Source organism: Pongo abelii, chromosome 3, assembly GCF_028885655.2.
Source record: "Pongo abelii isolate AG06213 chromosome 3, NHGRI_mPonAbe1-v2.0_pri, whole genome shotgun sequence".
Classification (NCBI taxonomy): domain Eukaryota; kingdom Metazoa; phylum Chordata; class Mammalia; order Primates; family Hominidae; genus Pongo; species Pongo abelii.
In genome coordinates this window covers 207,459,882-207,486,764 of record NC_071988.2, presented here as the reverse complement: position 1 = coordinate 207,486,764, position 26,883 = coordinate 207,459,882, and the positions used below count along the sequence as shown (strand labels likewise).

The 26,883-nt window shown below is 41.3% G+C and overlaps 1 protein-coding gene and 1 long non-coding RNA gene across 5 annotated transcripts in view; one reads left to right on the top strand and one right to left on the bottom strand.

Moving 5' to 3' along the window:
• Positions 1-26,883, top strand: part of CFAP97 (cilia and flagella associated protein 97) — a 47,516-nt gene that overhangs the window by 1,185 nt on the left and 19,448 nt on the right. For all 3 annotated transcript variants that reach the window (NM_001131656.1, XM_054553195.2, XM_024245501.3), the window contains 1 exon segment: positions 14,290-15,350. In NM_001131656.1, coding sequence (NP_001125128.1) covers positions 14,306-15,350 — 1,045 coding nt within the window. In that variant the 5' untranslated portion in view covers positions 14,290-14,305.
• LOC129059194 (uncharacterized) lies at positions 12,911-26,452 on the bottom strand. 2 transcript variants are annotated; one of them, XR_008524914.1, is made up of 4 exons: positions 26,197-26,452; positions 21,305-21,513; positions 18,092-18,330; positions 12,911-13,387 (listed from the first exon to the last, which is right to left on the bottom strand). It is a non-coding gene; the product is annotated as an uncharacterized LOC129059194 (long non-coding RNA). The 2 variants fall into 2 exon arrangements; XR_008524913.1 differs by lacking the exons at positions 12,911-13,387; positions 18,092-18,330 and adding exons at positions 22,404-23,330; positions 23,634-23,726 and having other exon boundaries at positions 20,951-21,513.

Sequence of the window (26,883 nt, the reverse complement as noted above, 5' to 3'; positions counted from 1 at the left end):
ACTAAAATTTAAACCTGAAAAGTCTCACAGGCACCGGACTGTGCACCAGGGTGCATAAACTGTGACCACTTCGGGAGGCAGCTGGCTTTCAGCTCTTGGGGACTGCATGACCTTATCATGGAAATGCAGATAAAGGCATAGTTCTGGTGTGTGCTTCCGGAGGGGTGGGGGAAGAGGACAGGAAACTATCAAGGAAACTAGGTTGAAACACGGTGATTATTATTATTATTTTTTGAGATAGGATCTCACTCTGTTGCCTAGGCTGGAGTGCAGTGGCCTGATCTGGGCTCACTGCAGCCTCAGCTCCCAGGTTCCAGCGCTTCTTCCACTCAGCCTCCGGAGTAGCTGGGACTACAGGCGAGAGCTACAACGCCCGGCTGATTTTGTATTTTTTGTAGAGGTGGGGTTTGGCCATGTTGGCCAGGCTGGTCTCAAGCTCCTGGGCTCAAGTGGTCTGCCTGGCTGGGCCTCCCGAAGTTACAGGCATGAGCCTGTAACATGAGCCACCGCGCATGAGCCACCATGCCCAGCCACACACATACAAGGCGATTTTTCTGCCCTCGTGAGCATGGCTCAATCTTAAATCTCCTAACTCCAAATTCCTTTGCGGGATAAACATTCTTTGAATGACTAAATTCATCAGGTTCTCCTTTGGGTACTGGGGATATAAAGATGAGGAAGTGATGAGGAGCTCCCAGTCTGGCAAGGAGACAAGTGTAGGGGATGGGGGAAAAAACAAAAAACCTTTTTCCTTTAGCTGGGTCTGCAGCTGGGGCTCCGGAAGTTAAACTTACAAGACAGATTAACGGGAGAAAAGGCATATTTATTTTATTTTATGTTAATTTTTACAATGACACAGGACTTTCCTAGAAAAGAAGTGGATAGGCCAGAAAGTTTCTGTACAGTGTTTAAGATGATAAACTGTGGAGATATGACATGAAAAGATCATGAAACCGGGTGGAGGGTTAGCTCTCTAGGGGTTTAAACTATGGGAAGGTAAATACCGGCATACCTTGGAGATATTTTGGTTGGTTGCAGACCACCACAATAAATTAAATCTTGCAATAAAGTGAGTCACATGAATTTTTTGGTTTCCCAGTGCATATAAAAGTTATGTTTACACTGTACTGTGGTCTGTTAAGGGTACAATGGTATTATGCTTAAGAAATGTACATACGTTATCTAAGAAATAATTTATGGCTAAAAAATGCTGTCAATCATCTGAGCCTTCAGGGAGTTGTAATTTTTTTTGCTGGTGGAGGAGCTTGCCTGTTGATGGCGGCTGACTGATCAGGAAGCTGAGTGCTGAAGGTTGGGATGGCTGTGGCAATTTCTTAAAATAAGACAATAATTAACTTTGCTTCATTGATTGACTTCTTTTCACAAAAGATTTCTGTAGCTTGTGATGCTGCTTGACAGCATTTTATCCACAGTAGAACTTTTTTTTTTTTTTTGAGATGGAGTCTTGCTCTGTCGCCTGGGCTGGAGTGCAGTGGTGTGATCTGCGCCCACTGCAACCTCCGTTTCCCGGGTTCAAGCGATTCTCCTGCCTCAGCCTCCCAAGTGGCTGGGATTACAGACCTGGGCCACCACGCCCGTCTAATTTTTTTGTATTTATAGTAGAGATGAGGTTTCACCATGTTGGTCAGACTGGTCTTGACCTCCTGACCTGAAGTGATCCACCCATCTCTGCCTCCCAAAGTGTTGGGATTACAGGCATGAGCCATAGCATCCGGCCTCACAGTAGAACTTCTTTAAAATGAAGTCAGTCTTCTCAAACCCTGCTGCTGCTTTATTAGCTAAGTATAGGGAGTATTCTAAATCATTTGTTGTCATTTCAACAATGTTTACGGCTTCTTCACAAGGAGTAAATTCCATCTCAAGAAACTACTTTCTTTGCTCATCCATAAGAAGCAAGTCTTCATCTGTTCAAGTTGTATTATGAGATTGCAGCAATTAATTTACATCTTGAGGCACCACTTATTTTTTCTTTTTTTTGACAGGGTCTTGTTCTGTCACCCAGGCTGCAGTGCATTGGCATGATCCCAGGTCATTGCAGCCTCAACCTCCCCAGCCCAAGTGATCCTCCTGCCTCAGCCTTTACAGGCACGCGCCACCGCAACCCAGCTTTTTTTTTTCTTTGAGACAGAATCTCACTCTGTCACCTGCTGGAGTGCAGTGACGCGAGCTCGGTTCACTGCTGCAACCTCTACCTCCCAGGTTCAAGTGATTCCCATGCCCCAGCCTCCTGAGTAGCTGGGATTACAGACATGTGCTACCACACCTAGCTAATTTTTATATTTTTAGTAGAGACGGAGATTCACCCTGTTGGCTAGGCTGGTCTCGAACTACTGTCCTCAAGTCATTTGCCTGCCACAGCCTCCCAAAGTGCTGGGATTATAGGCATGAGCCACCGTGCCCAGCTAATTTTGTAGTTTAGTTTTTTCTTTTAAGAGACGGGATCTCACTGTGTTGTCCAGGCTGGTCTAAAACTTCTGAGCTCAACTGGTCCTCCTGCCTTGGCCTTCCAAAATACCAGGCTCCACTTCTAATTCTATTTCCCTTGCCATTTCTCACAGCTGCAGTTCCCTCCTCCAGTTAAGTCTTAAATCCCTTAAAGTTATCCATAAGGGTTAGAATCAGCTTCTTCCAAACTCTTGTTGATGTTGATATTTTGATCTCCTCCTATGAATCATAAGTGTTCTTAATGGGGAAAGTTTTCAATTTATTTTGCTCAGATCCATCAGAGGAATTATTACCTATGACAAATATGGCCTTACAAAATGTATTTCTTGAAAAGTAAGACTTGAAAGTTGATTTACTCCTTGAACCATGGGCTGCAGAATGGATGTTGTTAGCAGGCGTGAAAACAACGTTAATCTTGCACATCTTCATTAGAGCTATTGGGTGACCAGGTACATTGTCAATGAGCAGTAATATTTTGAATTTTTTTGTCTGAGCAGTCGATCTCAACAATGGGCTTAAAACATTCAGTGAATTATGGCTGTAAATAGGTGTGCTGTCATTTGGGCTTTTTGTTTTATGTATAGACCACAGGCAGAGTAGATTTAGCATAATTCTTAAGGCCCTTAAGATTTTTTCTTTCTTTTTTTTTTTTTTGACAGAGTCTTGCTGCCTTGCCCAGGCTGAAATGCACTGGCACAATCTTGGCTCACTGCAACCTCTACCTCCTGGGTTCAAGTGATTCTCATGCCTCAGCCTCCTGAGTAGCTGAGACTATTAATATAAAAATTAGCCCCTGGCTAATTTTTGTGATTTTTAGTGGAGATGGGGTTTCACCATGTTGGCCAGGCTGGTCTGGAACTCCTGACCTCAGGTGATCCGCCTGCCTTGGCCTCCGAAAGTACCTGAATTATAGGTGTGAGGCACCACACCCAGATTTTTCTTTTCTTTTTTTTTTTTTTTTTTTTTTTTCTGAGACAGAGTCTTGCTCTGTCACCCAGGCTGTAGTGCAGTGGCCGGATCTCGGCTCACTGCAACCTGCCTCCTGGGTTCAACCTATTCTTCAGCCTCAGCTTCCCGAGTAGCTGGAATTAACAGGTACATGCCACTACGCCTGGCTAATTTTTCTATTTTTTGTAGAGACAGAGTTTTGCCATGTTGCTCAGGCTGGTCTCCATCTCCTGGCCTCAAGTGATCCACCCGTCTCAGCTTCCCAAAGTGCTGGAATTACAGGTGGGAGCCACTGTACCCAGCCTAAGGGCCCTAATATTTTTGAAATGGTAAATGAGCACGGGCTTCATTTTAAAGTCACCAGCTCCATTAGCCCTTAATAAGAGTCAGCCTGTTCTTTGAAGTGTTGAGACCAGGCATTGACTTCTCCCTCTAGCTATGAAAATCCTAGGTGGTTAGCATCCTTTTCCAATAGAAGGCTGTTTCATCTGCACTGGAAATCTGATGTTTATTGGAGCCACATTCAGCAATTCTCTTAGCTAGATCTTCTGCAGCTTCTCCATCAGCACTTGCTGCTTTACCTTGTACTGTTTTTTTTTTTTTTTTTTTTTTTTGAGACGGAGTTTTACTCTTGTTGCCCAGGCTGGAGTGCAATGACGTGATCTCGGCTTACTGCAACCTCTGCCTCCTGGCTTCAAGTGATTCTCCTGCCTCAGCCTCCCGAGTAGCTGGGATTACAGGCATGCACCATCACACCCGGCTAATTTTGTATTTTTAGTAGAGATGAGGTGTCACCATTTTGGTCAGGCTGGTCTTGAACTCCTGACCTGAGGTGATCTGCCCATCTTGGCCTCCCAAAGTGCTGGGATTACAGGCGTGAGCCACCATGCCTGACTTACCTTGTACTTTTAAGTTATGGAGAAGGCTTCTTTTCCTTCCTTTCTTTCTTTCCTTTTTTTTTTTTTTTTTAAGACAGAGCCTCACTCTGTCACCCAGGCCGAAGTGTAGTGATGCAATCTTGGCTCACTGCAGCTTCTGCCTTCCCAGTTCAAAGAGTTCTCGTGCCTCAGCCTCCCAAGTAGCTGGGACTTCAGGCTCCCGCCACCACGCCTGGCTGGTTTTTGTATTTTTAGTAGAGATAGGGTTTCATCGTGTTGGCCAGGCTGGTCTTGAACTCCTGACCTCAAGTGATCCGCCCATTTCAGCCTCCGGAAGTGCTGGGATTATAGGCGTGAGCCACCACACCCCACTGAGCGGGCTTCTTTTCTCAAACTCATGAGACAGCCTCTGGTAGCTTGAGATTTCTACATGGTCTTTACCTCTCTCGGCCTTCATAGAATTGAAAGCGAGTGAGGGCCTTGCTTTGGATTAGGCTTTGGCTTAGGGGAATGTGGTGGCTGGCTTGGTGTATCCAGACCATTCAGACTTTCTCCATATCATCAGTAAGGCTCTTTCGCTTTCTTATTCCCGTGTTTGCTGGAGTAGCAGTCTTAATTTCCGTCAAGAACTTTTCCTTTGCTTTCACAACTTGGCTAACTGGTGCAAGAGGCCTAGCTTTTGGCCTGTCTCCTGGACTTTCAACATACCTTCCTCACTAAGCTTCATCATTTCTAGCTTTTGATTTAAAGTTTTCTAAGGGATGGGAGTTGGAATAATTTGGATGTTAAGTGGACTAGGAAAATTTAAACTTTTCGCAGTGGCTCATGCCTGTAATCCCAGCACTCTGGGAGGCCAAGGCAGGCAGATCCTGAGGTCAGGAGATCAAGACCATCCTGGCTAACACGGTGAAACCCCGTCTCTACTAAAAATACAAAAATTAGCCGGGTGTGGTGGCACGCGCCTGTAATTCCAGCTACTCGGGAGGCTGAGGCAGGAGAATCCCTTGAACCAGGGAGTCAGAGGTTGCAGTGAGCCGAGATGGCACCACTGCACTGCAGCCTGGGAGACTGAGCGAGACTCTGTCTCAAAAAAAAAAAAAAAAATTTAAAAACAACTTTTCTTTTAATATATTCGCCAGTAAAATCCAGCAGAAACATTCAGTGTAATAGTCATGTGGCTGTTAATGAGTTTATATAAATATGTGTAATATTAATTCTGGGCCAAGAATTAATAGAAATGTATTACTTGATTGTGAGTTAGTAAAATTGCTCTTTTGTTATGTTTAAGATCTCTTCATTTCTTCAGACAGTGTAATCATCCATCTCTTATAGCTAAATAATTTTCTGATTTCAGTTTCTTCAAATTTCAAGAAAATGTTTATTTTTTATATTTGTAATTTAAGCTACATGTCTTTTTTTTTTTAAATTAAGAGGGAGTCTCGCTCTATTGCCCAGGCTGGAGTGCAGTGGCAAAATATCAGCTCACTGCAACCTCTGCCTCCTGGATTCAAGCGATTCTCCTGCCTCAGCTTCTTGAGTAGCTGGGATTACAGGCGCCTGCCACCACACCTGGCTAATCTTTGTATTTTTGTAGAGATGAGGTTTCACCACGTTGGCCAGGCTGGTTTTGAACTCCTGACCTCAAGTGATCCATTCCCCTCAGCTTCCCGAAATGCTGGGATTACAGGCGCGATCCACTGCGCTTGGCCTTAAACTACATTTCTTCAACTCTGGTTCCTGATTTATTCTGGTGAGACCTTAATCTATTAGCAGAGTTTTCCTAGACACTGTCATATTACCTATGACACTTGACACTAATACCACCCAAAGTTTAAACTTTCATTCCATCTTTATGTATCATAGTACATTACCTTTTGATGAAAGCTTTTTATCTCCATAGATCAGTGGCATTTCAAACCCTTGCCTGAGACTCTCAGGAATGTGAAGCTGGTTTTACATCAAGGCCTACTACACGCAATGCATTTAAGTAATAGAAATAACGGTTTCATGAAACTTACTCTTATAATATGTAATGTACTCTTTTTTTTTTTTTTTTTTTTTGAGACTGACTCTCCTTCTGTCTCCCAGGCTAGAAGCATGATCTCAGCTCACTGCAACCTCCGCCTGCCGGGTTCAAGTGATTCTCCTGCCTCAGCCTCCCGAGTAGCTGGGACTACAGGCATGTGCCACCACACCCAGCTAATTTTTTACATTTTTGGTAGAGACAGGGTTTCATCATGTTGGCCAGGCTGGTCTTGAACTCCTGCCTCAAGTGATCTGCCCGCCTCGGCCTCCCAAAGTGCTGGGATTATAGGCGTGAGCCACTGCACCTGGCCTATAGTGCACTCTTGATTATTACACTGTATTCTACTTCTTTGTCAGTTTAATGATTGACATGAGCTACCGAATTGATTTTAAACTGGATTGTGACCTGTAGTTTATAAAATATTGCTCAGGGCTATGCTATTAAACCGTTTACTTTTGAAATTTGAAGAAACAGTTTAAAAATTTTAATTGCAAAGGTATTCTTAACCACACAACAGAGTAAGAAAGGAAAAAACAATCACCACAGTTGTTTTTAGAGTCCAGAGTGCTCACCATTACACTGTGGGGTATCCACAATTCTTTTTACTCCACTCCTTGACATTTTGTTTTCAAAGGTGAATTATCTTACAAAAAAAGGTGACATTTTGGGAAGTTTAATGACAGTGTTATAAGACCTGTTCACCATTCAGTGGCTATTTTAGTTGTTTTTTCTTTTACATTCATGTGGGCAAAATTAGATGATGATCAGCCATAGTCTTTCCGTTTGTGATGACCCATGATCGCAAGCCTCTAGCTGAGTTTTTATATTTCTCCTTCCCCTGACCACACTACTCGTCTCCCCTGCCCTCATAGGTTACACTCATGTTTCATATATGTCCTCCCAATCCATGTTGTATAACTTGGCTTGTATGTTTGTGCTCATGAAGAATATAGCATTGTTTTGTATATGTTTTAAGTTTTATATAATTGTATCATTGCTTGCTTGCTTATTTGTTTGTTTGTTTATTTATTTATTTATTTATTTTGAGACAAGGTCTTGCCCTGTAGCCCAGGCTGGAGTGCAGTGGTGTGATCATGACTCATTGCATTATCCGCCTCCTGGGCACAAGTGATCCTCCCACCTTAGCCTCCTCAGTAGCTGGGACTACAGGCACACCACTATGCCCAGCTAATTTTTTTTTTTTTTTTGAGACGGAGTCTGGCTCTGTCACCCAGGCTGGAGTGCAGTGGCGCAATCTCTGCTCACTGCAAGCTCCGCCTCCCGGGTTCACACCATCCTCCTGCCTCAGCCTCCCGAGTAGCTGGGACTATAGGCGCCCGCCACTACGCCCGGCTAATTTTTGTATTTTTAGTAGAGATGGGGTTTCACCGTGTTAGCCAGGATGGTCTCGATCTCCTGACCTCGTGATCCGCCCACCTTGGCCTCCCAAAGTGCTGGGATTACAGGCGTGAGCCACCGTGCCCGGCTGCTAATTTTTATTTTTTAATTTTTTGTAGCAACGGGGTCTCATTATGTGGTCTGGAACTCCTGGGCTCAAGTAATCCTCCCACTTTGGCCTCCCTAACTGCTGAGATTACAGGCGTGAGCCTTGGTGACAACCTCGTTGCTTTTTAAATTCTGCTTTTTTATTCAATGTTATTTTTGTAGATCTCAGTGTATCCTTTTTGGCAGATGTGTGCTTACACAACATTTTATTTATTCATTTTCCTCTTAATAGACAGTGAAGTTGTTTCTCATGCATTGCTGTTGCAAACAGTAGTAGATGCTATGCTGTCATGAACATCCTGTGTACATGCCCAGGATCACACAACTGGGAAGTAGCAGAATCATATTTTGAGTCTGGGTGTGTCTGACTCCATTCATTCGTTTCAACCACTGAGCAGACTCCCACTCATCACTTATGTGCCTAATTTATTACACAAACACTATTATGGTAACAGTAATGGAACTATAATGGGGTTGTGTGTCATTTTTCTTTTAACAGGTCAATTCTTAATTTATGGCCTCCTCTCCCCTAGTTTTGCTTTAACTGTAAGTTATATTATTAATTCAGTATAGAAAAGTTTTGTATTCTGTATTTTTCATGTTCATACATCATCTAAATCAAGGGTCTACAAGCTGGGCACAGTGGTGTACGCCTGTAGTCCCGGCTACTCTGGAGGCTGAGGTGGGAGGATCACTTGAGCCCAGGAGTTGGAGGCTGCAGTGAGCTAGAATCCTGTCACTGCACTTCAGCCTGGGTGATGGAGTGAGGACCTGTTTCTTTAAAAAATTTAAATAAATCTATCAACCAGGGATCTACAAACTTTTCTTTTTTTTGAGATGGAGTCTTGCTTTTGTCGCCCAGGCTGGAGTGCAATGGCATGATCTCAGCTCACTGCAACTTCTGCCTCCCACGTTCAAGTGATCCTCCTGCTTCAGCCTCCCTAGTAGCTGGGATTACAGGCACACACCACCACACCCGGTTAATTTTTTATTTTTAGTAGAAAAGGGTTTCGCCATGTGGGCCGGGCTGGTCTCGAACTCCTGACCTCAGGTGATCCACCCGCCTTGGCTTCCCAAAGTGTTGGGATTACAGGCGTGAGCCACTGCGCCCGGCCTACAGACTTTTCAGTAAGGGATCAGATGGTAAGTATGTTAGTCTCTGTGGGCCATAGGGTCTCAGTCACAACTACTTAGCTCTGCAGTCGCAGTGTGAAAGCTGGGAGAGACAATACATATACCCATGAGTGGGGCTGTGTTCCAATAAAATTTTATTTACAAAAACAGATGGCAGACAAGATTTGGCTTATGGACAGGTAGTTTGCTGACTCCTGATCTAAGTGATGATGTTAACAGAATCGTAATATTTATCTATAGAAGCTTTTCAATGTTACAAGTAATGTTAGAATTCCCTTATTTATTTATTTATTAGATGGAGTCTCTCTCTGTTGCCCAGGCTGGAGTACAGTGGTGTGATCTCAGCTCACTGCAGCTTCTGTCTCCCGGGTTTCAGCAATTCTCCTGCCTCAGCCTCCTGGGTAGCCAGGATTACAGGCACGTGCCACCATGCCCAGCTAATTTTTGTAGTTTTAGTAGAGATGGGATTTCACCATGTTGGCCAAGCTAGTCTCGAGCTCCTGAACTCAGGTGATCTGCCCACCTTGGTCTTTCAAAGTGCTGGGATGACAGGCATGAGCCACCGCACCCTCTTTATTTTCCAAAGACAGGGTCTCCCTATGTTGCCCAGGCTGGTCTTGAACTCTGGGCTCAAGTGATCTTCCCACCTCAGCTTCCCAAAGTGCTGGGATTACAGGCATGAGCCGCTGTGGTTGGCCTCCTAATAAAGTTTTTTTGTTTTTGGTTTTGGTTTTTTGAGAAAGAGTCTCACTGTCACCTAGGCTGGAGTGCAGTGGCACAATCTCGGCTCACTGCAAACTCTGCCTCCCGGGTTTAAGCGATTCACCTGCCTCAGCCTTCTGAGTAGCTGGGATTACAGGCACGTGCCACCACACCTGGCTAATGTTTTGTATTTTTAGTAGATACGGGGTTTCACCATGTTGGCCAGGCTGGTCTCGAACCCCTGACCTCAGGCGATCTGCCTGCCTTGGCCTCCCAAAGTGCTGGGATTACAGTTGTGAGCCACCACACGGGGCCTCTTTTTTCTTTTTAGTATAGTATCTTTAGGAAAAATTTCCAGAAGTGAAGTTACTGATTCAAAAGTTTTTAGGTTTTCTTATGGCTCTGAAAGTGCCAAATGCCTTTTGAAAGAGACAAGTTTCAGTTTTTATAAATTACTTGAGACAGCCGGGCGCAATGGCTCACATCTGTAATCCCACCACTTTGGGAGGCTGAGGTGGGCAGATCACCTGAGGTCAGGAGTTTGAGACCAGCCTGGCCAACATGATGAAACCCCATCTCTACTTAAAATACAAAATTAGCCGGATGTGGTGGCTCATGCCTGTAATCCCAGCTACTCAGGAGGCTGAGGCAGGAGAATTGCTTGAGGCAGAGTTCGCAGTGAGCTGAGATCATGCCACTGCACGCTAGCCTGGGTGACAGAGTGAGACTCTGTTTCAAAAAAACAAAAACAAAAAAACTTTATTAGGAGGTCGAGCACAGTGGCTCACTCCTGTAATCCCAGCACTTTAGGAGGCTGAAGTGGGAGGCTCCCTTGAGCCCAGAGTTCAAGACTAGCCTGGGCAACATAGGGAGACTCTGTTTCTAGAAAATAAAGAGGGCACGGTGGCTCACGCCTGTCATCCCAGCACTTTGGGAGGCCAAGGCAGGCAGATCACCTGAGTTCAGGAGTTCGAGACTAGCCTGGCTAACATGGCAAAACCCCGTCTCTACTAAAAATACAAAAATTAGCCGGGCGTGGTGGTGCGTGCGTGTAATCCCAGCTACCTGGGAGGCTGAGCGAGGAAAATCGCTGAAACCCTGGAGGTGGAGACTGCAGTGAGCCGAGATTGCACCACTGCACTCCAGCCTGGGGGACAGAGAGAGACTCCATCTCAAAAATAAAAAAAAAGGAAGAAAGAAAATAAAAAAACCCCGGGTGTAGTGGTGCATGCCCATAGTTCCACACTAGGGAGGCTGAGGTGGGAGGATCACTTGAGCCCAGGAGTTGGAGACTGCAGTGAGCTAGAATCCTGTCACTGCACTCCAGCCTGGGTGACAAAGCAAGACTCTGTCTCAAAAGATAAAAAATAAAAATAAACTTTATCAAGTATCTGTCTTTTAAGGATTTGGGATAGAGACTTCCTCTGTCAATTTGAATTTTAAAATGAAAAGGCATTAATCGATGCTATGGAAAATAATAAATCTTGTATTTTAATGTTTATTAGGTATACATTTTATAATCTAATGTTTCTTAAATTTTAAGATCTTCTTTACACATTAGAATTTTAAAACTCACTTGTATTTTGCTTGATCTTCACTTAGCTGATAAAATATATTAAATTTTCCTAAACATTGTATACCATTTGCTAACTTGATTAACATCGCAAATTTTTATTGTTTAGATTTTTTTTTTTAAGTACCTCAAACCCCTGGCAAGGCACACTTACAAACCTAACAAAGGAAATCTTCCTAAGCACTTAGATATTGTTTATAAAACCAACCAAGTCTAAACTTACTGATTTAATCAGTTAGATTCCCTTCAGTGTTTAAATGTGGAAGACAGTTAAATTTTTATGAATCTAATACATCAGTCTTTTCAACTCTTCAAAACACTAAAGGCAAACAGAATTAACCAATGATAAAATGCATTACCACACATACCTTAACCTGTCATGTTACTTTATCACAATAGTATTAATAATACGAGTTTGGCTGACTTTTAAATGACATCTATACTTTAAAAAATATTTTCTTTAGGTTGCAGTCACTTAAGCAATTAAAGGCTGCAGAGTGTTGTGGCTGGTTTAGGATACAGATTACATAATCTTTTACTCCCTGATTTGATGTAAAATAGAATTAATTATAATATGAATATAGTGAGCACATAATTGCATTTTTTGCTATTTTTGTTTTGTTTTGTTTTTAAGACAGAGTCTCGCATTGTCTCCTGGGCTGGAGTGGTATGATGGTGTGATTGCGGCGCACTGCAAACTCCACCTCCTGGGTTCACGCCATTCTCCTGCCTCAGCCTCCCGAGTAGCTGGGATTACAGGTGCATGCCACCACACCTGGCTAATTTTTTGTATTTCTAGTAGAGATGGGGTTTCACTATGTTGGCCAGAGGGGTCTTGAACTCCTGACCTTGTGATCCACCCGCCTTCGCCTCCCAAAGTGCTGGGATTACAGGCATGAGCCACCGTGCCTGGCCTTTTGTTGTTTTATTATTGGAAATTATTTTATTGTCACTTTTGAGTATCAGTGTGTACTCATGACTTCTCATAGAAATTATTTTTTCATTTTTATGTATATTTGTCTTTTTTCTTTTTCAGTGCTGAATTGTCCAACTTGGACAATGGAAGCCCCTTTAAACTGATCCCGTTTCTTTCCCGCCACCCCAGGCATATTTGTGAATATTGTGCTTTCTGGCAAGAATAAGCTGATTCAGGCTCTTTGCCTCCAGAAATGCAGTCCCCTGCCTGCCAAGGAGTCCTGGGGGTTTTTTTTAGTGGAGAATAGTATTAGAAGGTCAATTCTGGGCTGGGCGTGGTGGCTCATGCCTGTAATCTCAGCACTTTGGGAGGCTGAGGCGGGCGGATCACAAGGTCAGGAGATCAAGACCATCCTGGCTAACATGGTGAAACCCCGTTTCTACTAAAAATACAAAAAATTAGCCAGGCATGGTAGCGGGCGCCTGTAGTTCCAGCTACTCTGGAGGCTGAGGCAGGAGAATGGCGTGAACCCAGGAGGTGGAGCTTGCAGTGAGCTGAGATCGCACCACTACACTCCAGCCTGGGCAACAGAGCGAGACTCCGTATCAAAAAAAAAAAAAAAAAAAAAAAAAAAAAGGTCAATTCTGATCTTAAGGTTATCAGTAATAGATAATGTGACACAGCTGCTTTGACCGCTGTAATAACAGATAAAAAAACATTTGTTAAAGACTATGACTTTATAGTGATGTTTCTAATTTAACTGTATGGAGTATTAAAATATTTCAAATCAATTTTTTATCATAGTAATATATAAATTTACAGGTCGACTAGTAATTTAAGTTCTGTAACAAAAACAGTGGTCTCTAGGGAAAAAAACATACAAAAATCAGTGGCCCCTGCCCCATGATAAAGGCAACTACTTTGAACATTTTAATCCATTTTTTGTAATACTTAACTCCATGTATCTGAATAATATGCCTAGATTTTTCCATTTTAGACAGCCATTGGCTGTCTGCTGTGAATTTCTTATATCAGACCCCCTTTAACACAGTGAGACATATATACTCTTCCCCTTTCATTTTCTATATGTGGTTTTGGCACAGTTTGTGATTACATATTCAGAAGTTCGACATACCTGTGCAGCCTGTGTGTGTGACTTAGAATTTCTGTTCCTCTTCAAGAAGGGATGGGGAACTATAACAGGAATCATCTCCTTGTCTCTGCTTCTTCCTTCCTAACTGCAGTAAAGGAGCAGAAAGGGGACAAAGACAGCAAGTTCTGAAATATGTCAGTCAATCCTCACTGCATGACTTCCACTAGAATCCTGTGTTTGGACTGGTTTAGCTGGTCCTATGAGATGTTTCTTCTGTTTCCTTTCTTTTATTTTTTGATTTTTATTCTCAAAGGAAGTGACTATGAGTTTTTTTTTTTTTTTTAACTCTATCCTTTCTTATTCTAAACTCTAATTGTACTTAATTTGTATATCTTTGGGGTTTTTGTTTTTGTTTTTGTTTGTTGTTGTTGAGATGGAGTCTCGCTCTGTGGCCAGGCTGGAGTGCAGTGGTGTGATCTCCGCTCACTGCAACCTCCACCTCCTGGGTTCAAGCAATTCTCCTGCTTCAGCTTCCCAAGTAGCTGGGACTACAGGCATGCGCCATCATGCCCAGCTAATTTTTGTATTTTTAGTAGAGATGGGGTTTCATCATGTTGGCCAGGATGGTCTCGATTTCTTGACCTCGTGGTCCGCCCGCCTCGGCCTCCCAAAGTGCTGGGATTACAGGCATGAAACACCGCGCCCAGCCTTTTTCTTTGTTTTGTTGTACTTAATTTATAGAAGGCAGATTATCCTTAAGGTTCACTTAGGTATCCATGTTTGTGACATCCCTGCCTTGATGATCTGTTATTTTCTTGTGAACTTAACTATGGGACTTTTTTATTTTTCAGATAATTGGTAGAACTTGTTACTCATAGAACCCCATCATCACTTCACTGAGTTACTTTTTGTTGTTGTTGTTTTTATAATGTTTCTTTTGATATATTAAACACACTTGTCAGTTTGGGAAAATTATTTAATTATTGTATACAAATGGAAAGTATTTGGAAATCACTCTTTAGTCTGATGTTTACATTTTTTTTTCAGATATATTTTTGCCATCATGGATCAGTTTGGAGATATATTAGAAGGTGAAGTGGACCATTCTTTCTTTGACAGTGACTTTGAAGAAGGAAAGAAATGTGAAACTAACTCAGTTTTTGACAAGCAAAATGATGACCCGAAGGAAAGAATAGATAAAGATACAAAAAATGTAAACTCGAACACTGGAATGCAAACAACAGAAAATTATCTTACTGAGAAGGGAAATGAAAGAAACGTGAAATTTCCCCCAGAACACCCTGTAGAGAATGACGTTACACAAACTGTAAGTTCTTTCTCATTGCCAGCCTCTTCAAGATCAAAAAAATTGTGTGATGTTACAACAGGACTTAAAATACACGTGTCCATTCCAAATAGAATTCCCAAAATTGTAAAAGAAGGTGAAGATGATTACTACACAGATGGAGAGGAAAGCAGTGATGATGGGAAGAAATACCATGCGAAGTCCAAGCCCGCTAAACCATCTACTAACGTTAAAAAAAGCATAAGGAAAAAGTATTGCAAAGTTAGCTCCTCTTCCTCCTCCTCTTTATCTTCCTCATCTTCAGGTTCAGGTACAGATTGTTTAGATGGAGGGTCTGATAGCCATCTATCTGATTCGTCTCCATCATCCAAGAAACATGTATCTGGTATAACCCTCCTGTCACCAAAACAGAAGTATAAATCAGGAATAAAATTGACAGAAACACAGCCTTCAAGTACTACACCAAAATGTGGCCACTACCCTGAGGAGTCTGAAGATACTGTGACCGACGTAAGTCCCTTATCAACTCCAGACATTAGCCCTCTTCAGTCTTTTGAACTGGGCATAGCAAATGATCAAAAAGTGAAAGTTAAAAAGCAAGAAAATGTGAGCCAAGAAATATATGAAGATGTTGAGGATTTGAAAAATAATTCAAAATATTTGAAAGCAGCCAAAAAAGGGAAAGAAAAACATGAGCCTGATGTCTCCTCAAAGTTGTCTTCAGTGTTAGACTGCAGTTTAGACCACAGACAGAAACAGAAAGTCTTACATGACACAATGGATCTGAATCATCTCTTGAAAGGTAATTTTCTTTTCTTCTTAAAATGTGTGTATTTAAATATTATATATTGAGCATAAATATATGCTATGAATTTGCATTGATTGTTCTAGTAGATATTTTTTATTGTTGGGAATGATTGATATTATTAGTAACTTGACCAAATACTCTGTTTTACCATAAAAATATCTAGAATATCATTTGTATTATTTTGTATAGTAATTTGTATTTGTATAATACAAATTTTATTTTAGTGCCTTACAAACTCAGAATTCTAGAGGAAACAGATGGATAAGATAAATGAGAGAAGAGTAGCCAGATATTTTTCTACTTTTGATAGAGACACGGGCATATTTCACTTTCTTCTTTAAGAAAGGCAGCAGTGCTCAGGTTAACACCTGATGTGGCGTCCTCATATCAGGGACAGGGGCAAGAATGCTGGCAAATGAGAGAACTCAGAGTAAACTAAAGAGGACTCTTCCTTCAGACTTTTAAGTTAAAGGCTAAAGAGCATTACTTAAAAATAATTACCAAAGTGATGAAAAGCATTAAGTTGCTTTAAGATATAAGGTATTTTTGAATTAGAATAGTCTTTTTGCTTTGTTTCTTATCAATTTATTATTATTTATATTTAGTTTGAAAGTAACAATTTTCCAGTTCAAATAAAAGCAACTTCAAAGTTTATCTGTGGATTAGTTGATAGAACTAATAATACTGGGTAAGTTTTAGGTCAGTTGATGATAAAGTTTTTAAATTGTAAATAGAATTCTCTGTCTTCCTTTGTTTGATATGTTAAAGTCTTTAACTAGATAAATTACATATGGTAGCAATGTAAGGGCATAAATACCTTGTTAGAACATGGTCAAATTGACGGTGTATTTAGGAGCAGTTCACACTTGATGTTGCCACTTTTGTAGGTTTTGTTTTTTGTTTTTGAGACAAGGTCTTTCTCTGTCATCCAGGCTGGAGTGAAGTGGCATGACCACAGCTCACTGCAGCCTTGACCTCCTGGGCTTAAGTAATCCTCCTGCCTCAGCCTCCTGAGTACCTAGGACCACAGTCATACCCCACCACACCTGGCTAATATTTTTTGTTTTTGTAGAGATGAGGTTTCACTGTGTTGCATGGGCTGCCTCGAACTCCTGGCCTCAAGCAAACCTCCTACCTCAGCCTCCCGAAGGGCTGGGATTACGGGTGCATGCCACTGCATCTGGCCCTTTTGTAGGTATTTTTTTCCCCCTTTCTCTGATTGTACCTATTGATTTTTCTCTCTTTCTCTGATTGTACCTATTGATTGTTTAGAGTCTCTGAAAAATCATGCTCTTAGTAGCTAAGCCTCCACCCCATAAATCTTTCCTAATAAATGCTCTTTCAGCCTCTTAGAACTTTCAGCATTAAAGAGTTTTCTATTCATGCCCTCAATTCCTCCTGTGAGAACTAAAGTGATCTTTTACAAAGTAAAAAAAAAAGTAAATCAATCCTATTAGTTTCCACTCTTCAGTGACTTACTCTTATATTAAAATAATACCTGGCCAGGAGCAGTGGCTCACACCTGTAATCCCAGCACCTTTGAGGCTGAGGTGGGCAGATCGCTTGAGGTCAGGAATTTGAGAGCAGCCTGGCTAACATGGGAAAGCCCCGTCTCTACAAATAATACAAAAAATTAGCCGAGCATGGTGGCACATGCCTGTATTGTCAGGTACTCGGGAGGCTGAGGCATGAGAATTGCTTGAGCCTGGGAGGCGGAAGTTGCAGTGAGCTGAGATTGCACCACTGCACTCCAGTCTGGATGACAGAGCGAGACTCCCATCTCAAAAAAAAAAAAAAGTGTATATATGTGTGTATATATATATATGAAGCCAGGTGTGGCAGCGCATGCCTATAATCCCAGCTACTTTGAAGGCTGAGGCTAGAGGGTCCCTTGAGTCCCACCTAAGCAACATAGTGAAACCCTAGATATTATTATTAAAATAATAATAATATCGGCCGAGCACAGTGCTCACGCCTGTAATCCCAGCACTTTGGGAGGCCGAGGCAGGCGGACCACAAGGTCAAGAGATCGAAACCATCCTGGCCAACATGGTGAAGCCCCATCTCTACTAAAAATACAAAAACTAGCTAGGCATGGTGGCGGGCGCCTACAGTCCCAGCTACTCAGGAGGCCGAGGCAGGAGAATTGCTTGAACCCAGGAGGCGGAGGTTGCAGTGAGCTGAGATCACGCCACTGCACTCCAGCCTGGCGACAGAGCGTGACTCCGTCTCAAAAAAATGATAATAGTAATAATATCTGAATTCCTTATTATTGCCTAACAGACTCCAGATCAGTAATTCTCATCCCAGGCAGTGCTTTAATATCGCCTAGAGAACTCTTAAAACAAATACTGATGCCTAGGCTCTGCCCACAGGGATTCTGATGCAGTTGGTCTAGTATGCTTTTAAGATTGATGAGAACCATTGCTGTACGTTGTATGGCTATTGCTGGCCTTTTTGACCTGATGTCGAATTACTGAGCTCCAGTCACGCTTTGTTGTTGTTGCCGCTCCTGTTGTAAGGACACTCCGGGTTTTTTCCCATTGGTGAGGCACTTTCATTGCCGTGGCCCTTTTTCTTTGCAGAGGGCTCTGCTTCTACCTGTTTCTCAAGTCTTTCAGTTTATACGTCACTGCCTTGGAGAGCCTTTTTCTAGACATCTGTCTTTGGGAGCTTTACAGTCCCCACACCTCTCTGTGTCGCAAAAGCCTGTTTCCCTCCATCGGGATACTTACCAGACCCTGAAATTAGTGTAGTTAGTTTGCTCGTGTGTCCCATTGGAGTGAATGAAGGTAGGATCTTATTTCTTGTTGGAATCCCCAAATACAGGCACATAATAGACAGTATTTGTAGACTTAAGGGACTATCAGGAAGCTGCTTCTGTTGCACAGCTCTTCTGGTTAGGAAACGTATTTCATATGTTTCATGGAAATTTCATTTTATAACAGTTGCCCATTCCTGTTAAATTTGCCATCTGAAATACATAGAATACATCCTTCTGCATTATAATCTTTAAGACATTTGATTAATATTCTCCCCTGGGTAAAATCTCTAATTTTTAATCAAGCCATCTGGGGTAACAGTTTTCACTTTTTTCTTGTAATTCTTATGGCCACTTTCCAGTCTGTGTTCATTAGTTAATCTAGAGCATACGATTCGCTAGGTGGATGATTCATTGGGTTGATAGGCAGCAGGCTGCAGCTGTCTCCTGCTCTTCTGGATTTCCAGCACCAACCTCAAGTGCTCTAACAACGATTTTTAAACACTTTGGTCTTAGGACACTTTTACATTCATAAAAGTTATTGAGGATTCTTAAGAGCTTTTGTTTATATAGGTTATAGCTTATATCTGTAAATATTTACCATATTAGAAATTAAACATTTTTAAAATATTGATTTGTTTAATAGTAGTAATAAACTCATTATATAGTTGCCATATAATGTAAGTAACATATGTCATGAAAAAGGTGTATATCCAAAAAAACTAGTGATTTTTGCTAATCACTAGTGTCTGGTTTAATAGAACGTAGCTGGATTCTCAAATCAGCTTCTGCTTATAATCTGTTACATATCTATTATAATCTATATATCGTTGGCTACAGGATATACAGAAAATCTAGCATATACAAAATGTTCAAAAATGAAGGAGTATTTTAATAACCTTTTCAGTTAATTGTGGATTTTTTTTATACCACAAGTCGTATTTTCTTTTTTGTTGTTTTTTTTTTTTTTTTTTTTTTTTTTGAGACAGAGTCTCACTCTGTCGCCCAGGCTGCAGTGCAGTGGCGCGAGCTTGGCTCACTGCAACCTCTGCCTCCCGGGTTCGAGTGATTCTCCCGCCGCAGCCTCCCAAGTAGCTGGGACTACAAGCGCCCTCGACCACGCCTGGCTAATTTTTGTATTTTTTAGTAGAGACAGGTTTTCACCATGTTGGTCAGGCTGGTCTGGAACTCCTGACCTCAGGTGATCTGCCTGCCTCGGCCTCTCAAAATGCTGGGATTACAGGCGTGCACCACCTCGCCCGGCCCACAAGTAATAGTTTCTTAGATGTTAGTTGCAATGTGAAATCTGAAATTAATCTCAATTAACTTTTAATCGTGAATTTCAAAGTCTGTCACATTAAAACATATTGATCTTTCTTGATTGATTTTTAATGTATATTTTACTTGTGCCTGGTTTGTAATGTGACATATTGGGTATTTGGAAAATGTTGTTTCACTGAGCTTACAAATGTTGGCAGGACAGGCACAGTGGCTACGCCTGTCATCCCAGCACTTTGGGAGGCAGAGGTAGGCAGATCACTTGAGCCCAGGAGTTTGAGACCAGCCTGGGCAACACGGTGAAACCCTGTCTGTACAAAAAATACAAAAATTACCTAGGCATGGTGGTGTGTGCTATTGTAGTCCCAGCTACTGGGGGAGGTTGAGGTAGGAAGATCACTTGAGCTAGGGAGTTGGAGGTTGCAGTGAACTGAGATCACGCCACTCCATTCCAACCTAGGAGACAGAACAAGACCATGTCTCAAAAAAAAAAAAAGGTTGGCAAATTTCCGAATACATTATATAGAAATTATAGTTGTTAATATCACTACCAGCCTCATCAGAAAGCTCTTGAGAAGCTGTCAAACTCATGGTGGCAGATACAAGTTTACCTAAAATACTATTTTTTGCTAAAAGCTCAAATTTTATTATTGGTAATAAATACTGTCAACTGTTTTCCTTGAAGTGACAGAATTGTTCTTTAAAATTATATTTGTAATGCAAAAATTGGATGGTGGTTGCAATTAAATCATAAAATGTCATGAGATAATGCATATTGCTCAGTAATATTGTGTAATAACATATATCTTGATATATTTGGCTTTTTTCTTGTGCGTCAAATTTCTATTGCTGCATTGCTTTTCCTTCATAATTGTTACTGTGATTTATATATGTTGAACCCATTTCCTGTTCAGAAAAAAAAAAGTACAGCTCACTGCCAGCACTCATTTCTTGGGGCAAATGGGAAGTGTATTAAAAAGTAGCAGCCTATTGTTTGGCATTAAAATATATTGTTCTTATAAAATTAGGTTAAAAATGGATTGAAAAGAGAAATGTTCTGGAAGATAAATTAAAATGTTTGATATGTCTAGTGGGCTTTATTTTTTAAATATGGGCTTGTTTGACTAAATCATAATTTTTATTTTTAAGGGGATACTTCCATTTTTTAAAATTTTGTAAGTACTATTTGATCCCACAAATTATAAACCCCACTGTATCCTAGGAAAGAGGATTTAAAAACGAGCATACGGCCGGGCGCAGTGGCTCACGCCTGTAATCCCAGCACTTTGGGAGGCCGGGGCGGGCGGATCACGAGGTCAGGAGATGGAGACCATCCTGGCTAATACGGTGAAACCCCGTCTCTACTAAAAATACAAAAAAAAATTAGCCGGGCGTGGTGGCGGGCGCCTGTAGTCCCAGCTACTTGCAGGCTGAGGCAGGAGAATGGCGTGAACCTGGGAGGCGGAGGTTGCAGTGAGCCGAGATCGCATCACTGCACTCCAGCCCGGGCGACAGAGCGAGACTCCGTCTCAAAAAAAAAAAAAAAAAACGAGCATACAAAAGGAAGGTATTGTTTCAGCCGATAAAAAGCTTCTTACAGGAAGAAAACACTCGACTCGTAGAATTGTCAAGCTTTTAAAAACCATCTAATAGAAAATAGTCTGATTTCTGGGCTTTTTGTTAAGGGTGATCAATGATTATCCAGGATTTTGAATACAAGAAAGGAATTCCGAATGAAACAATGTTTCTCATATAATAGGCCGCCCAAAGATACAGTAGACTTCAGGGTTGATTGAGTGGCTCAAAACGTCATCAGGGACCTACTTTCTAGCACTATGTTCCTCCAGCCCTGGTGTTGGCTTCATTCTTAGGCTGCTAGGAGATGTCTGCAGCCATTTTCAGTGTTTACCTTCAGACACAACAGTGTCCAGAGGAAGAGACAAGTGTCTCTTCTCTGACTCTTGGAATGGAGGAAACTTCTTAAAGAAATTTGGCCCAGTCAGCTTCCACTTAGGTCTCCTTGCCCAGAACTGGTTACACTCCCATTCCCGAATCAGTCGTTGGTAGGAGAAATGGGATTATCCTGGGCCAAGCAGGCTCACCCTGGAGGTCAGGGATCTGTGAAGTAGGAGGAAAATAGATGTACAGTAATTGGGCAGCCAACTTTGTCCAACAGAGCTTCTCAAACTTCAGTATGCATACGGTTAACCCAGGGATACTGTTAAAATGCAGATTTGGGTTCAGTAAAACTAAGGTAAGAGCTAAATTGGCATTTCTAACCAGCCCCTACTGGTGATACCCGTGCTGCAGATCTAGGGACCATGGTCTGAATATCAAGATACTGAGTAAACTATTTGGTTCCATTGAAAATAAAACATTCTTCACTCTTCCTATCTAACCCATTTCTGAAACTTAATTGGATATAGAGAACCTAAATATTTTTAACTTTTAAATAAGAAAAATAATCCTACCCCAAACTCCTGAACAGTTCCCCAATTATGATTAAATTGAAATACTGTTGAAAAACATTTAACACAGATGCTGAGCTAAAATGTAGAAGGGAAGCTTTATTCATAGTACTTACTGCATAGTAAGGAACCCCTGATAGAGATTTGCCAGTAGGTGGCGCTCAGGGCTTTTTAAGGCACAGGAACAAACATGTCATTTTGCCAATTGGTACATCTGTTATTGGAGTCTATAACAATCCACCAAGGATTCTTCATAATAATAAAGAATTTTAAACACTAATTATGACTGTCAGTCTATTATATAAGGTATTGCAATCATTTTTCAAAATTATCATTCGTGCTTGATTTACACAGTGAAGCATTTCAGATCCAAAATTATTTTCCTATGTTTTCTTTATTTTCCACCATATAACTGCAACTGTGGTCATGGTAGGTGGATATGAATGCAGAGCCAGGCTTGTGCCTTTTCTGCATTCATCTCTCAATATACTTTATCACTTCTAACTTCTAAATAAGCTTTTCTAGGCTGCTTTGGCTTACCTAATTTCTTCACTGCCTTTTCCACTTCCTGGAACATAAATCCACTTAGTGTGGGGAGGATGATGGTGAAGATGACAGGTGAGCCCATCAGAGCACGGCTGAGGCAGGAATGCAGCATACTGTCTGCATCCTTTCAGTTTAAACATTTTCACAGACTTCTGTACAGAGGTTTGGTAAACCAGTTTACTACTTAAGGTAGTGAATACTGAGTAAAAAATTTTGCAAGTTAACAGCCATATTAGGTGAGAGTTCAGATAATGAGGGATACCTGTATAGCCAACCACATCAACATTTATTGGTTTAAAAGAACTTTTTTTTTTTTTTTTGAGATGGAGTCTCGCAGTGTCACCCAGGCTGGAATGCAGTGGCGCAATCTCGGCTCACTGCAGCCTCCACTTCCCAGGTTCAAGTGATTCTCCTGCCTCAGCCTCCCGAGGAGCTGGGATTACAGGCGGGCACCACCATGCCCAGCTAATTTTTGTATTTTTAGTAGAGATGAGGTTTCGCCTTGTTGGCCAGGCTGGTCGTGAACTCCTGACCTCAGGTGATACGCCCGTCTCAGCCTCCCAAAGTGTTGGGATTACAGGCATGAGCCACCACGCCCAGCCCTTTTGTTGTTTATGAAATAGAAATTTGAACTATAAAATATTAAGCCTATGAAACAAAGATTAATAAAAGAACGTAAAATGGAATCTCCCAGTATAGGGCATGGAATGAATCTCCCAGTATAGGGCATGGAATGACGAAACAGTGTTGAACCAAGGTAAAGACAGTTTTGAAAGTGGAATAAAATGTAGGCTTCTGGGTGTTAGCGACATGATCGCAAACAAGCCAGCAACTGTTCTGAGCTTCAGGCACTCTATTTGTAGGAGGAGATTGTTGATGTAGGTTGCTAGGGTCCATTCTAACTTCAGAGTTCTTCGGGTTCTGTGAGAAATAGTGGAAGAAGGGAAGATCATTGCAGACTGGCAGTATTAGATACAGGACTTTGAAGTGGATCTTGAAAGATTAGTCGAATTTCTGAATATTCAACCTCTTTTAGCTCAAGGGTGGCTGACTTGGGGAATTTTCCACCTCCATGCAAAGCTGCCTTTGCTACGTAAATGTCAAAAAATGGTTGGAATTAGATCCTTGATCTAGAGCTGTAAATCCCTGAATAGGCAGAGAGGGCATTAAAAAAATGGAGTAGTAAACAGAAGTTTAGATATCAAGTTATGGTATGAATCTCACCTATTTGGAGAGCATTGAAGACGTTGACCACACTAGATTTAAAGGTATGTTTCATATTTTGTATAGGTAAAATTAGGTCACTTTAAAAAGAATCTGAAACAGCAAAAATTTAAAACATTTTAGAAATACATGGCCTCAAAATCTACTATATAGACTATGAAATAATCATTACAGGATGTATTTTGAGAGGAAAAATAAATATAAGAAATGGGATTAAAGAAGCATTGATGAGCAAAGAAACTGGTTAAATTTTTTGCTAAAATAATACCAGCGTGTGAGGGATTGAAGTAAATGCCTCGTTCAAGGGAAGATACAGACCCTGTTACGCTCCATAAGAAAGGAGATGCCCATACTGAGGTTAGCTACCAGCACGTCCTGCCTGGCAGCACATTTTATCCTTTCTTCTTGGCAAACTGCAGGAAATCTCAGTACCCTCAACACACTACCAAGTATTGCCAAACATTTAAGAAAAGCAAAAACCAACAGAGAGGCACCAGACTCATAGCTGAAGAATGTAATACTTCAAACTCTTAAAAGAGCAAGCTTGATGATTTTAGGATCTTTGAGGACAAAACTGTTTTCACTAAGACTATGCCGACTGGGTGTGGTGGCTCATGCCTGTAATCCCAGCACTTTGGGAGGCCGAGGTGGGCAGATCACCTGAGGTCAGGAGTTCGAGACCAGCCTGACCAACATGGAGAAACCCCGTCTCTACTAAAAATACAAAATTAGCCGGACATGGTGGCAAATGCCTGTAATCCCAGCTACTTGGGAGGCTGAGGCAGGAGAATCGCTTGAACCTGGGAAGCGGAGGTTGCAGTGAGCCGAGATCACACCATTGCATTCCAGCCTGGGCAACGAGAGCAAAACTCCGTCTCAAAAAAAAAAAGTATGATTATGCCTTGATTTGCTTTTTATTTAATTAATTAATTTATTTTTATTTTTATTTTTTTGAGACAGAGTCTCGCTCTGTTGCCCAGGCTGGAGTGCAGTAGTGCAACCTCCGCCTCCCAGGTTCAAGCGATTCTCATGCCTCAGCCTCCCCAGTAGCTGGGATTACAGGCATGTGCTACCATGCCTGGCTAATTTTTGTCTTTTTAGAGTATTTTGTCTGCAGACAAAAGTCTGCAGAGACGAGGTTTTAAGCCAGGCATTTAACGACTTGCAAAACAATTGAACTCTGCCACTCACTGACTTTTTAAAATAAAAATGTTATGTTCACATATAATTGGTTTATTATTTTTAGAGGAATTAATATCTTTAAAACACTTAATTTCTAGCATGGTAACTATTGGTAGATGTAACCCACATACACATTCTTTGGGGTCCTCAGTCTTTAGGGGGGTGTTAAGGGGTCCTGAGGTCTAGGAGAATGGAACTAGAATAGGTGATTAGACTATTCATAATGCTACAAACTTTTGGAGAAAATCTTAGAGAAAAAAATTTTAAACTTAGTCAATCTCCCAAAATAGAAAAGAATGAGAAAAAACAGTAACAAAACTTCGGTTAAAGATTCCAGAAAAAAAATACAAACAATGCAAGTGGGTGGTTGGGTGGTTTTAACTTATCAGAAGATACTATCAGAGCACATTAAAAAACCAGAAGTATTCCTTAGCCTTAAAAATGAAGGAAATTCTGACAGTGCTACATGGGTGAACCTTGAGGACATTATGCTAAGTTAAATAAGGCAGTCTCAAAAAGACAAATAAGTGCTGTATGATTATATGAGATGCTTGGAGTAGTCGAAATTATAGCGACAAAGCTTCCAAAGGCAAAGGGAAGGGGCGATGGGGAGTCAGAGTTTAATGGATACAGAATTTGTTTTACACAATGGAAGGAGTTTTGCAAATGGGTGGTGGTGATGGTTACACAATATATGAATGTATTCAGTACCACTGAACTGTATACTTAAAAATGGTTAACATGGTAAATTTTGTGTTCCATGTATTTTGCCACAATAAAAAATAAAACACTAGCTCTGTCTGATAGGGTTTCTGTTATGCTAAATATGAGTGCTCAGTATATGCCAACAGAATTGGGAAAAAAGTAAACAAAATTCAGCCTAAAAAGATATTTAAAATAGTATAGGAAGAATGAAAATAAGGGCTAGAAAAATATATGCCAATATCTCCTTTAACAAGGAGAAAGTAAAACTTATCAATCCTATTAATATACAAAATAGAACTCAAGATGTGAACATCACTAAAAGAGATAGAGAAGGGTGTTTTACATTAGTAAATGGGTCAGATACACCAAAAAGATAAAATTCATTGATTTGAAATGTATGATAAAGGCAAAACAGAACTGGAAGATAACATTTGGGACGCCACATCACCATGGAAGCACTGATAATCAATTTAAACCAAGTAACAACAAAAACAGTATCTGCTTGTGGGGTGCTCTTGGCCACAAGTATTTTGTCACACAATGATTTTTTTAAAGTGATGAATTAATCAGTTCCTACTGCATGACAGATTACCCCAACACTTAGGGAACAGAGAGACCCAAAGGTAGAGGTGACTCGGTGGCCGGGACTACAGTCAACCCAGTGCTGTGTACTCACATCAGGTGCCTGGGCTTGGTACAGCCTGAAGGCCAGAACCCAAGGGCCCATGTGGGGTTCTCCACGTGGCCTGGCTTCCTCACGTCTCAGCCTTAGGGTAGTTGGACTTCTTACATGGTGGCTTAGGATTCTAAGCACGTGTGTTCCAGGAGACAAGGCAGAAACCTCATTGCTCTAAGCACGTGTGTTCCAGGAGACAAGGCAGAAACCTCATTGCCTTTTATGACCTAGCCTCAAAGGTCACATAGCATCATTTCTTTCATGCCCTGTTGGTTGAAATGGTCATAAACCCTCCCAGATTTAACGCAAAAGGGCATAAACCCCTACTTAATGGGAGGAGTGTCAAATAATGTAAATTATAATAATCTTTAATTTAAAGATTTTATATCTTAAAATCTCTTCAGTCCAACTTCTGGCCACAGGTTTATTAACATTCTTTCCATATGCAAGAATGCATTCGCCCTTTCCACAGATGCCCGTAACTTGAGATCCAGGATGTCAGTCAGGTCCAGCTGCAGCTGAGATTCCTCAGGTGTTGGTTTCTCAGCCATGGCTCTTTGAGTACTTTGAGAATCTCCTGGGAAAGACTAGGGATAAGGAGCAGTTTTACTTTTAAACCCCATAAGTCTTGGCTGTTTTATATTCTTTCTAAATTTTGCTCGAAAACTGGCCAGTTATTTTTATTTT